Raw genomic sequence first — 13,459 nt, forward strand, 5'->3', positions numbered from 1 at the left:
TCAAAAGCTATTTTTAATATTTGGAAATCTGCAGCTTTTAAGATGATCCCTGGCAATCCCGCCAAGGGGGTCTTCATTCAGGCTCTTCCTGTTATAGGGTGACAAGGCTTTGTCTCTCTCTCCTGCGTTGTCACCCTGGTGGAGATATACACTGCAGTTTTAGAAATGAAAATATTTCAAATCAATTTTTCTGTAGCAGTTTTAGGTAGTAGGAATGTAACAATGTATCATCTACAGGGATCATCTACTTTTATACTTGTGGGGATACATGACGGGTGGTGGCACTGCAGGGTTGTATGACTGATGGTGGCACTGCGGGGTTGTATGACAGATGGTGACACTGTGGGGTTGTATGACGGGTGGTGACACTGCGGGGTTGTATGACTGATGGTGACACTGTGGGGTTGTATGACGGGTGGTGACACTGTGGGGTTATATGACGGGTGGTGACACTGTGGGGTTGTATAAGGGATGGGGACACTGTGGGGTTGTATGACGGATGGGGACACTGTGGGGTTATATGACGGGTGGGGACACTGTGGGGTTGTATGACGGGTGGTGACACTGTGGGGTTATATGACGGGTGGGGACACTGTGGGGTTGTATGACGGGTGGTGACACTGTGGGGTTATATGACGGGTGGGGACACTGTGGGGTTGTATGACGGGTGGTGACACTGTGGGGTTATATGACGGGATGGGGACACTGTGGGGTTGTATGACGGATGGGGACACTGTGGGGTTGTATGATGGGTGGTGACACTGTGGAGTTGTATGACGGGGGTGGTGACACTGTGGGGTTGTATGATGGGTGGTGACACTGTGGAGTTGTATGACGGGGGTGGTGACACTGTGGGGTTGTATGATGGGGATGGTGGCACTGTGGGGTTGTATAAGGGATGGGGACACTGTGGGGTTGTATAAGGGATGGGGACACTGTGGGGTTGTATGACGGGTGGGGACACTGTGGGGTTACATGACGGGTGGGGACACTGTGGGGTTACATGATGGGTGGTGACACTGTGGGGTTGTATGATGGGGGTGGTGACACTGTGGGGTTGTATGACGGGTGGTGACACTGTGGGGTTGTATGACGGGTGGTGACACTGTGGGGTTGTATAAGGGGTGGGGACACTGTGGGGTTACATGACGGGCGGTGACACTGTGGGGTTACATGACGGGTGGGGACACTGTGGGGTTGTATGACGGGTGGTGACACTGTGGGGTTGTATGACGGGTGGGGACACTGTGGGGTTGTACGATGGGTGGTGACACTGTGGGGTTGTATGACGGGTGGTGACACTGTGGGGTTGTATGAGGGGTGGGGACACTGTGGGGTTGTACGACGGGTGGTGAAACTGTGGGGTTGTATAAGGGGTGGGGACACTGTGGAGTCATGTGACAACAGACGATGCTTGGTGGTAACTCTGTGCTCCAGTAAAGGATATTTGCAGTGACCGGTAGGAAGAGGGTCTCCACCTCACTCTGGATCTCGATGCAATGTGAACACTCAGCGGCCCCCTCTGGCCCTTCCAATCCGATGGCCATAGCAAACAATTCTAGTTCCAGCCTCGTCTGCATTCCCGCCGCCACCTGCACATGTGACATGAGATGGAGAAATCTGCGTGAACATTCAGGGACCACAAAAATGGAAGCCATACCTTACCAGGAATGTAAGAGATTCATCCTATGAGCTTCAACAAAGTATCTACAACACAAATCATTCAGTAAATACAATGTAGCAATGGATTATTTCATTGTATTTACTATTTTATTTATATACAGAGCAAAGGGGTGATCCTGGCTGACAGATAAATAGCCAGGGTAAGGATATGTCACTGGTTGCTAGGAAGCTGGCGGCCAAAGGCTCCCTAGCAACCAGTCTGAGTGGGAAGCTGTCATAAAGCATTGGTATAAGTACTAGTTTTGCACTTCCGATGCAGCTGGAGCTTTGACTCGGCAGGTTGAAAAACACCCCATTTAGTTTGTCCATTTAGATCCAAAACTAAAGCTCATCCCTAGTGGGAACCCCTCATAATGGGCACATCAGGTGTACAGAGCCGGGAACTCAGCACAGGGATGGTGGGAACCCTCATAATGGGCACAGCAGGTGTACAGACCCGAGAACTCAGCACAGGGATGGTGGGAACCCCTCATAATGGGCACAGTGGGTGTACAGACCCAGGAACTCAGCACAGGGATGGTGGGAACCCCTCATAATGGGCACAGCAGGTGTACAGACCCAGGAACTCAGCACAGGGATGTTAGGAATCCCTCATAATGGGCACAGTGGGTGTACAGACCCGGGAACTCAGCACAGGGATGGTGGGAACCCCTCATAATGGGCACATCAGGTGTACAGACCCGGGAACTCAGCACAGGGATGGGGGGAACCCCTCATAATGGGCACAGCAGGTGTACAGACCCGGGAACTCAGCACAGGGATGGTGGGAACCCCTCATAATGGGCACAGCAGGTGTACAGACCCAGGAACTCAGCACAGGGATGGTGGGAAACTGCCATTCCACTCCCTGACAGCGAGGTGTGAGGTTGCTGGTTCCTTAGCTCGTGTGCTTCCAGAAGCCAGGGGCTAGAGTTGCTTCTCTGCCCCAGGAAGGATGCTGGATCCTGGGGAGGACCCTGGCGGGGGCCCCCTGGATAGGCCTGAGACTATGGAAGACATGGAGCTCGGCCCAAGGAGGGGTGAATCCCTGCCTACCTTTAGACGGAGGACTGTTGAAAAGATGAGGCGGATTGAGAAAGAGGAGGAGAAATTGGCAACTTTGAAAGTAGAATTTAAAAAGAAAAAGTTGTATTGTGCCAAACTGTACAGTAAGAAGAGACCGGCTCTGAGGCCTGAATTGAAGGACTTGGAGCAAGCTTTGAGGAAGCAGAAAGAGTTGGTGAGTTCTCTGAAGGAAAGCTGTGAAGCACTTCAGGAGAAATACAGGAATGAGGAACGTTTCAGCCGTATGAGGAGAGGAGCCGTTTCCAGCATGGAGAGTGACCCAGCCAGTGAGGAGATGCAGGTACCGACAGAGTCAGCAGAGAGTGAGAAAGTGGGCCCGGAGGATGAGCCCAGCTCTTCGACACCTCAGACATCTGCTGAGCCTCCAATGGCGGAGGCCTCTGTCTCCCTCCCTCTGCAGCAGCAATGTGGAACATCTGAGCAGGAGGTTGAGGGGGGTACTGGCATGTTGGAGTTCGTCGCTGAGCTGGAATCCCCTCTGGATGGAAGAAAGTTCAATTTTTCTGCAGATTCCCCAGATGAGGAGATGGATACCGTTCCTCGCCCTGTGAAAGAGAGACCTGTGGAGAAAGGAAAATTCACCATTAAGCCTGCAACAACCAGGAGGAAGTTTGATCCCACCGTCAGCCATGACACTGCAGAGGTAACACAGCAAGCAGGTACAGTGTGTGTGCAAGGTGGTGATGTGAACTTTAATGACAATGTGCTTGCTGAGGGTTGTAGTGCTATGGGCTGTCAGCCCACACCCATAGACAATGTGCAGCATGCAGTGCAACCTGATACACCTGCTGAAAAAATTCCACTTTTAAATGCAAGTGGTGAGAAAATTGGAAAAAACTGTGTGTTTCTGGTTGAAGAGTCTGCAGAGAGGAGCACCACGGACATTGCAGAGGCTTTTCCTGGACCAAATACAGTGGCTGTTCCTGAGCATGGTGGAGGAGATGCTGGGAGCAGTAGTACTATAACTTTTTTGGAGTCTGCAGTAGACAAGGCTGTGATTGAACCCAGGAAAGCAGCTGAGTGCTCAGAGAAGGGGGAGGGGGTGGGTCTTGTCTCTGCTGCTCCAAAGACTGCAAGGGTTGATTCAGGCTCCTTGTCATCAGGTGTGGTTGTGTCTAAAGACAATGCTGTAATTGCTGATGTTTCTGGGAGGAAAACCTATGCTGGTGCTGCTGAAGGGTTTGGGAGGGGGGTGCAAGCAGGGAAGGAGCATGGAAATGTTTTATCTTCCTCATTATTTAAAAGGAGGAATGTGGTACAGCTCAGATGGGAAGGCGAAGGTATTCCGCCATATAGGAGAGCTGTGGTTGATAAGATTCTGCAGATGGGCTTTAAACCTGCAGATATCTTTGCCCTGATCAGTCCGACCGGCTCCTATGAGTACGATTTGTCCTTTGTCCGTCCGGAGTCTTTGGACATATTTTGGGAGAAGTATGAACATGTGTGTAGGAGCCTGCCGGACTGGAAAGGGCTCATCCCCAAAGTTGTGTCACGTCAGCCACTTATTAAAATGGTGACGATTCTTGTGCGCAATGAGTCCATACCGCAAGGGGATTTATCTGTATGGCTGAGGAGATATGGAGACATCCTGAGCCCCTTACACAAAATTATGGATGATCGAGGAATATGGATGGGGGGATGGTCTGTGCAGCTAAAACTAAGAGTCATTGATAATGTCATCCAGCATCTGCCATCCTCAGCTTTCCTGGGGAGGGACAGACTGACCATATTCTATCCAGGCCAGCCAAAGCTGTGCAATAAGTGTGGGGATAAAGGGCACTTTGCATCCTCCTGTCCAGTAATGAAATGCTCTCTGTGTCAGGATTTAGGGCATTTGGCAAAAGATTGCAATATTATAAGGTGCAACTTGTGCAATGCGGTTGGGCATCCTTATAGCCAGTGTCCTGAGGCAATGCACAACCAGCCTGAGCTCATGAGAGAGTTTTTCCGTCTGGACATGGAGGATGCTCAGAGCTCAGCAGCTAGGGTGCCTGCGATTCCCTCCGAGACTGTACCAATACCCAGTGTGTCAGTGTCTTCCCAGTCTGTGGTGCCCCAGTCTGTGCCAATGCCCAGTGTGTCAGTGTCTTCTCAGTCTGTGGTGCCCCAGTCTGTGCCGATTCCCAGTGTGTCAGTGTCTTCCCAGTCTGTATGTAAGGTATCGGTTACTAAGAATGTGTCCAATCCTTCTGTGTCTATGTCTTCCAAAATTGCAGAGGCGGCAAGAGGTGCTGAGGCAGGGGCATCAAGTACAGTGCCAGTCCCCTCCCCTAGACATTGCAGGGCTTCTATTAGGGACCATGGGGTGCAGAGGAGTGGGGAGAATGGTGAAGAGGCTGGCCTGGTGGTAGATCAGGTAAGGGAGAGTGGGGGTGAAGGGGAGGGTGAGAGTGGGGAAACTGTTATTTCCAATTTGTCCAAGGGGGATGTGGAATGGTTGGAGGAGAAAAGAAAGAAGGGCAAAAGAAGGAAAAAAAAGTGTTCAGCTACCCAAAGTCCTGAGGTTTTGCCTTTGACAAATAAGTTTGGGGTCCTGTCAGATGATGATGATGATGAATGGGACTTGTTGAGTACAGCGTCTTCCATGGATGATGAGTCGCAGGGTGTACTGAAGCGCACTGGTTCTCCAGGGGGAGAGAGTAGTCAGGCTAAGAAACGGCTGCCTCAATTATCTGTTAAAAGTGGCAACCAATAATGTTATCAGCTGAAAATCAGTCATAAAATATCATTTTTAATTAAAGGTTCCATGCATGGTGAAGTTTCTTAGTCCGGCTCTCTCGTAGGGTTTATGCTGTGTGCAATTTGGTTTATTTATTATGTTCTTGTTTTGTATCGTTATATTCAATTATTTTGTAAATATGTTATTTATTATTTATTTATTATGGTTTTATTGTATATAAGTTGATTGTTTGTAAGAATTTCCAATAAACAAAATTAACCCCTCATAATGGGCACAGCAGGTGTACAGACTTGGGAAATCAGCACAGGGATGGTGGGAACCCCTTATAATGAACACAGCAGGTGTACCGACCCAGGAACTCAGCACAGGGATGGTGGGAACCCCTCATAATGGGCACAACAGGTGTACAGACCCGAGAACTCAGCACAGGGATGGTGGGAACCCCTTATAATGGACACAGCAGGTGTACCGACCCGGGAACTCAGCACAGGGATGGTGGGAACCCCTCATAATGGGCACAACGGGTATACAGACCCAGGAACTCAGCACAGGGATGGTGGGAGTCCCTCATAATGGGCACAGCAGGTGTACAGACCCGAGAACTCAGCACAGGGATGGTGAGAACCCCTCATAATGGGCACAGCGGGTGTACAGACCCGAGAACTCAGCACAGGGATGGTGGGAGTCCCTCATAATGGGCACAGCAGGTGTACAGATTTAGGGTTTATGGGAGATTTGGCCAACATAGTCCCTGAGAGATAGAGGAAACCGTCAGAAGACTTTCCGACATCCACCAAACACTGAAGAATCATTTTAGAAGCTCCTTTATATTGTAGGAAATTAGTGAATACATTTACAGATGAAATTAGAAAGTTGGAGAAAGAAAACTCCTTTCTGTATGTATGTGATCTGTACCATGGGGGGGCGCTGTATCAGATGAACGCTCATACCAGTCTTAGCACTGTGGAAGGACGTCGGGGACACTTACCGGCCCGGGGGTGTAGGTGACTCTCAGGCCACTGCTGGGTGGTGGAGGCTTCACCCGGAACCTGCCGGAAGAAACACAAGTGCGCCGTGATGTCATTTTACATACATATGGATTGTCCAATGAGGAGATGTAAAATGTTTTAAACAAATCCTGGATCTTCAAGTGTGAAATATTACGTCAGATTGGGATTTCTTCAGACTAAACCACATGACCTCCGGTTTTACCCCCCTTCACGACCAGGCAATTTTTTGCTATTCAGCATTGCGCTACTTAGTATGGTCATGCAACACTGCACACAAATTTAAGCTTTCTATTGGCGGTATTTGATCACCACTGGGTTCTTTTATTTTTCCTATATAAATGAAAAAATACCAAAAAGTTAAAAAATTTTTCTTCATTTCCGGTAAAAAATTTTGCAAACAAATTTCTTTATGAATTCAGACCAAAATGTATTCTACTACATTTCTTTGTCCACAAACTATGGGATATATCTGAAAATTGCTCAATCCTGATATACTGATGGCCGATCTCATTTCTTGGACACCCTAAAATGTCAGGACAGTACAAATACCCCCCAAATTACCCCTTTCTGGAACGTAGACAGTCTGAGGTACTTAGTAAGAGGCATGCTTCACATGGTACAGGGTGCTGTGATTTGCCCACAGCTATCACATGGTATAGGGTGCTATGATTGGCCCACAGATGTGACATGGTACAGGGTACAGTGATTGGCCCACAGCTATCACATGATACAGGGTGCAGTGATTGGCCCACAGCTATTACATGGTACAGGGTACAGTGATTGGCCCACAGCTATCACATGATACAGGGTGCAGTGATTGGTCCACAGCTATCACAAGGTACAGGGTGCTGCGATTGGCCCACAGCTATCACATGGTACAGGGTGCAGTGATTGGCCCACAGCTATCATATGGTATAGGGTGCTGATTAGCCCACAGCTATCACATGGTAAAGGGTGCAGTGATTGGCCCACAGCTATCACATGGCACAGGGGGCTGTGATTGGCCCAGGTACCATATGATCACTGGTGACCAATCACAGATCGCACACAGTAGTAAATAATGATGTTTGAATTCTGAGGACAGTGACAGTGGTCCGCACAGCTGCTGATGTCAGTCACTGCGCAATCCGCGACTTGCAAATATTTATTTTTATGGGAAAAATAAGCCGTTCTTTACCAGTTTTCAGAGCGCTGATCGTCGCTCACGTGACCCACAGCCTCTCTCCTCCTCTCAGCCTCTCCTAATCCCCTCCACTTACCCTCCCAACTGACGTCAGTGGGGAATCCTTGGCCCGCCCGCTGCAGGCAGCTGTCAGACATGGGGGGGAGCTGGCAGGTCACGTGAGCGGCGATCGGCACTCTGGAAACTGGTAAAGAGCGGCTTATTTTTTTTAAAACACGGGCACACAGGATTATTAAACAGACCAGACAGGATGGGATAAAGTGGCTTAACAACCACTTTAAAGGGGAAAGTGAGATTCTGGGGGTGGGGGGGGGGGGCACACCTGCCCCCCCATGCGGACGCCCATTTTCTTGGTCTGAGAAGTTTCAGTCGCTCTTTTTTTGTTTATAGCGCAAAAAAATAAAAATCCTACAGGTGATCAAATATCACCAAAAGAAAGCTCTATTTGTGAGAAAAAAGGACATCAATTTTATTTGGGTACAGCGTCGCACGACTGCGCAATTCTCCGTTTAAGTAATGCAGTGCCGAATCACAAAGAATGGCCTGGTCATTAATGGGGAAAATCTTCCGGTCCAGAAGTGGTTAAATCAGACACATTGAACACATATTTTGGGCTATTTTAGGGCACTTATTATCCACAGCACCGACCAAGGGGCAGTTCTAAAGTACGGCCTCCAGGTGGAGCTCCTGCACTGCGCTCTGCCCATAGAGCTCTGTCTGGGATGAAAACCTAATGCATTAATGATTTCCAGTCGGTGAGTCGCAGGAGGGCGGCGAGGCTGCTGTGATTGGAGGGAGGCGGCTGCCATCGCTGACACATGGATATGGATGAGTTTTTTGGGGAAGAGAAATGGCTCCCAATTCTTTCGGCTTACATTAGCGATCAGAAATGTCATAATTCTCTTCATCTGGAAGCCTGGAAGAGGGGAACGCACAGTTTCGTAATGCAGCACTGACGCGGATTAACTCGCTAATACCTGGTCTGAATGTGGAGTAATTGGGGGGAATATATTTATCAGCGCTCAGCTGATTCCTGTCTGCTAATCCCATCCATGAGCTCCAGTTCAGAGACTTTGCCTAGGCTGAGATGATGTCATCATTTTGCTGCAGGCAGGAGGAAGCATGTCCTCAGTCTCCCCTCCCCCTGTGATCATTGTTACTGTGTAGTAAGTCACAAGTAAGGGGCTGCACAGGGGCTGATCTGTGTCAGGCATTTGTGCACACAGCACAGGTTAAATAATATGCCACCTATCATTCCTTCTATTATTGTCTCTCTCTGGTCAGCGTCTGCAACCAGCTCTAAGCCCAAAACAACTGGTAGATGAATCATAAAACAGAACAGACTCACCTTGTGTGGACTGACACCATGTCCACTGACTGAAGGACCGTCGCTGACACCACCTCAGCTGGGGGCACTCACACCCCCGGGATGCACCCTCCCAAACAAGTCCACCAGTAGGGTATGTTGTGCTGCCTTAGGCAAGACTAGAATTGGGAGCCTCCCTCCTCCTCCTATGTAAATTTGCCCCACCACTTCCTGCTTAACGGATGTGACTCCCTCCAAAATTGAAGGACTTCACGTTCCACCAAGGACCCCCGAGATCTCACGAGAGGGGGGTGGGTAAGGCAGGGTGAGCAGGAGATGAGAGAGAGAGAGAGAAAGAGGGTGGGAGAAAGAGAGGGTGGTGGGTGAGAGAGAGAGGGTGACGGGTGTGAGAGAGAGAGAGAGGGTGATGGGGGAGAGAGAGAGGGTGGGAGAAAGCGAGAGAGAGGATGGTGGGAGAAAGAGAGAGAGAGAGAGAGAGGGTGGTGGGAGAGAGAGAGAGAGAGGGAGGGTGGTGGGAGAGAGAAAGAGAGAGGGAGAGAGAAAGAGAGAGGGTGGGAGAAAGAGAGAGGGTGGGAGAAAGAGAGAGGGTGGGAGAAGATGGAGGGAGAGAGAAAAAGAGGGGGTTGGGAGAGGAAGAGAGGGGGGTGATGAGAGAGAGAAAGGGGGAAGAGAGAGGGGGGATGAGAGAGAGAGAGAAAGGGGGGTGAGAGAGAGAGAAAGGGGGGATGAGAGAGAGACGGGGATGAGAGAGAGAAATGGGGGGGGGTGAGAGAGAAGGGGGGTGAGAGAGATAAAGAGGGTGGGAGAGAGAGAGAGAGAATGGCGGAAGAGAGAGAGAGTGGGAGGGTGCTGGGAGAGAGAGAAAGAGGGTGGTGGGAGAGAGAAAGAGGGTGGGAGAAAGAGAGAGAGAGAGAGGGTGGGAGAAAGAGAGAGAGAGAGGGTGGGAGAAAGAGAGAGAGAGAGAGAGGGAGGGTGGTGGGAGAGAGAAAGGGGGATGAGAGAGAGAGATAAAGGGGGGGGGTGAGAGAGAGAGAAGGGGGGGATGAGAGAGAGAGAAAGGGGGGATGAGAGAGAGAGAAAGGGGGGATGAGAGAGAGAGAAAGGGGGGATGAGAGAGAGAGAAAGGGGGGATGAGAGAGAGAGAAAGGGGGATGAGAGAGAGAGAGGGGGGATGAGAGAGAGAGGGGGTGAGATAAAAAGAGGGAGAGAAGGAGAGAGAGGGTGTGGGTGGGAGAGAGAGAGGGGGTGGTGGGAGAGAGAGAGGGGGTGGTGGGAGAGAGAGAGGGGGGTGGGAGAGAGAGGAAGAAGGGAGTGGGAGAGAGAGAGGGAGGTGGGGGAGCTCTAGGCACAGAGGAGGAGGAAGTTAAATCCTCCTCCACTTTGAATTGTGTGCAGGGCCAGGGAGTCACGGCCGTGACACCCTTGGTTGCTAGACGCCAGGCCAGTAGGCAATAGAGTCTCAGATGGAGGCGGAAGCCGCTATTTTGATGCCCCCACTGCAAAATGCCGACCTAAGCCTGGGCCTTGTTGGCCTGGGCCAAAATACAGCACTGAAGTCCACATACGATAATAGGAAGCCTCTATCTCAGGTCTTTACCAACAAGCCTCAGCAGGGGGCGACTCATCAGAGAAGTTGGGTGATGTGTCTCAAACACTGCTGGAGCTTGTTGGTAAAGACCTGAGATTGAGACTCTACAGTAGGAGACGAAACGTGTTCATGGGAGGAGTTGGTTGGAGTGTCCTGTACAGCGCTGGAACAATAAAGTTGTATGCGGTGTGCGCCTTCCTAGACACTTACTGACCAAATCCATTTCTGGCACTTTTGGTTTACAAGTTAAAATCAGTTTTTTATTGCTAGAAAATTTCATCCCCACAAACATCATATACAGTATCTCACAAAAGTAAGTACACCCCTCACATTTTTGTAAATATTTTATTCTATCTTTTCATGTGACAACACTGAAGAAATGACACTTTGCTACAATGTAAAGTAGTGAGTGTACAGCTTGTATAACAGTGTAAATTTGCTGTCCCCCCAAAATAACTCAACACACAGCCATTAATGTCTAAACCGCTGGCAACAAAAGTGAGTACACCCCTAAGTGAAAATGCCCAAACTGGGCCCAATTAGCCATTTTCCCTCCCTGGTGTCACATGACTTGTTAGTGTTACAAGGTCTCAGGTGTGAATGGGGAGCAGGTGTGTTAAATTTGGTGTTATCACTCTCACTCTCTCATACTGGTCACTAGAAGTTCAACATGGCACCTCATGACAAAGAACTCTCTGAGGATCCGAAAAAAAGAATTGTTGCTCTACATAAAGATGGCCTAGGCTATAAGAAGATTGGCAAGACCCTGAAACTGAGCTGCAGCACAGTGGCCAAGACCATACAGCGGTTTAACAGGACAGGTTCCACTCAGAACAGGCCTCACCATGGTCGACCAAAGAAGTGGAGTGCACATGCTCAGCGTCATATACAGGGGTTGTCTTTGGGAAATAGACGTATGAGTGCTGCCAGCATTGCTGCAGAGGTTGAAGGGGTGGGGGGTCAGCCTGTCAGTGCTCAGACCATACACCGTACACTGCATCAAATTGGTCTGCATGGCTGTCATCCCAGAAGGAAGCCTCTTCTAAAGATGATGCACAAGAAAGCTCACAGTTTTCTGAAGACAAGCAGACTAAGGCCATGGATTACTGGAACCATGTCCTGTGGTCTGATGAGACCAAGATAAACTTATTTGGTTCAGATGCTGTCAAGCGTGTGTGGCGGCAACCAGGTGAGGAGTCCAAAGACAAGTGTATCTTGCCTACAGTCAAGCATGGTGGTGGGAGTGTCATGGTCTGGGGCTGCATGAGTGCTGCCAGCACTGGGGAGCTACAGTTCATTGAGGGAACCATGAATGCCAACATGTACTGTGACATACTGAAGCAGAGCCTGATCCCCTCCCTTCAGAGACCGGGCCACAGGGCAGTATTCCAACATGATAACGACCCCAAACACCTCCAAGACGACCACTGCCTTGCTAAAGAAGCTGAGGGTGAAGGTGATGGACTGGCCCAGCATGTCTCCAGACCTAAACCCTATTGAGCATCTGTGGGACATCTTCAAATGGAAGGTGGAGGAGCGCAAGGTCACTAACATCCACCAGCTCTGTGATGTCACCATGGAGGAGGGGAAGAGGACTCCAGTGGCAACCTGTGAAGCTCTGGTGAACTCCATGCCCAAGAGGGTTAAGGCAGTGCTGGAAAATAATGGTGGCCCCACAAAATATTGACACTTTGGGCCCAATTTGGACATTATCACTTAGGAGTGTACTTACTTTTGTTGCCAGCGGTTTAGACATTAATGGCTGTGTGTTGAGTTATTTTGAGGGAACAGCAAATTTACACTGTTAGACCCCATTCACACAGGGGTGACACGACTTGCTGGGGCGACCTGTGAAGTCGCGTGCACCGCCACCTCGGCGTGACATGCACGGACTTCATATCATTGAAGTCAATGCAAGTCGCCTCCAGGTCGCCCCAAAGTAGTACAGGACCCTTTTTCTAAGTCAGAGCGACTTGTGTCGCTCCTATTAGAACGGGTCCTGTGCTAATCAATGGCAGGCGACCCACCGCGACTTGTCAGGCGACCAAGTCGCCTGTCAAGTCGCGCTAGTGTGAATGGGGTCTTATACAAGCTGTACACTCACTACTTTACATTGTACCAAAGTGTCATTTCTTCAGTGTTGTCACATGAAAAGATAGAATAAAATATTTACAAAAATGTGAGGGGTGTACTCACTTTTGTGAGATACTGTGTATACACCATCGTTTATAGACACTATAACTTTCATGCAAATCAATCAATATACACTTCTTGGGATTTTATTTTACCAAAAGACATGTAGCAGAATAGATTTTGGCCTAAATGTATGATTTAAAAAAAAAATAATAATAATAATAATTTATAGCAGAAAGTAAAAAATATTGTTTTTTTCAAAATCTTTATTTATATAATAAATAAAAACCAAGTGGTTATCAAATACCACCAAAACAAAGTTCTTTTTGTGTGAAAAAAATGATATATATTTAGAGTTGAGCGAACACCTGGATGTCCGGGTTCGGCCGAACTTGAAAAAAAAGTCCGGGTTCGTGACCCAGACTTAACCCGAACTTTACCCCAATCCCGAACCCCATTGAAGTCAATGGCGACTCGAACTTTTGAGCACTAAAATGGCTCTAAAAAAAAAAAAACATGGAAAGGGCTAGAGGGCTGCAAATGGCAGCAAAATCTTCTTAAGAGCGTGTTAGTGTCACAGTAAAGTATGAATGAAAAACTGAAAAATTATTTTCCCCTTAAATTGGTGCTTTTTGAATAGCAGATTTGAAATGCAGTGTCTGTCTAAACGCTGTAAAATATGAAGGAAAAAAGTTTTTTTTTTCTTAAAATGCAGATTAAGCAGACACATATGCACTGAGCTTGCATGAAATGGCTGCTGCACGCCTCACGCCTAACAGACTGATACGTT

General features: G+C 48.8%; 1 protein-coding gene across 1 annotated transcript in view; it reads right to left on the reverse strand.

Moving 5' to 3' along the window:
* The window catches only part of SPAG17 (sperm associated antigen 17), a gene marked incomplete at its 3' end in the record, with an annotated part of 339,719 nt that continues 326,260 nt past the window's right edge, over positions 1-13,459 (reverse strand). The window contains exons 44-46 of the mRNA XM_082247915.1: positions 6,417-6,477; positions 1,410-1,592; positions 1-135 (exon numbers count right to left, since the gene is read on the reverse strand). Of these exons, the coding sequence (XP_082104041.1) occupies positions 1-135; positions 1,410-1,592; positions 6,417-6,477 (379 nt within the window). The remainder of the gene's footprint in view (positions 136-1,409; positions 1,593-6,416; positions 6,478-13,459) is intronic.

The sequence above is a fragment of the Pelophylax lessonae genome (assembly GCF_965119305.1).
Source record: "Pelophylax lessonae genome assembly, chromosome: 2".
In the NCBI taxonomy this organism is placed as follows: Eukaryota; Metazoa; Chordata; class Amphibia; order Anura; family Ranidae; genus Pelophylax; species Pelophylax lessonae.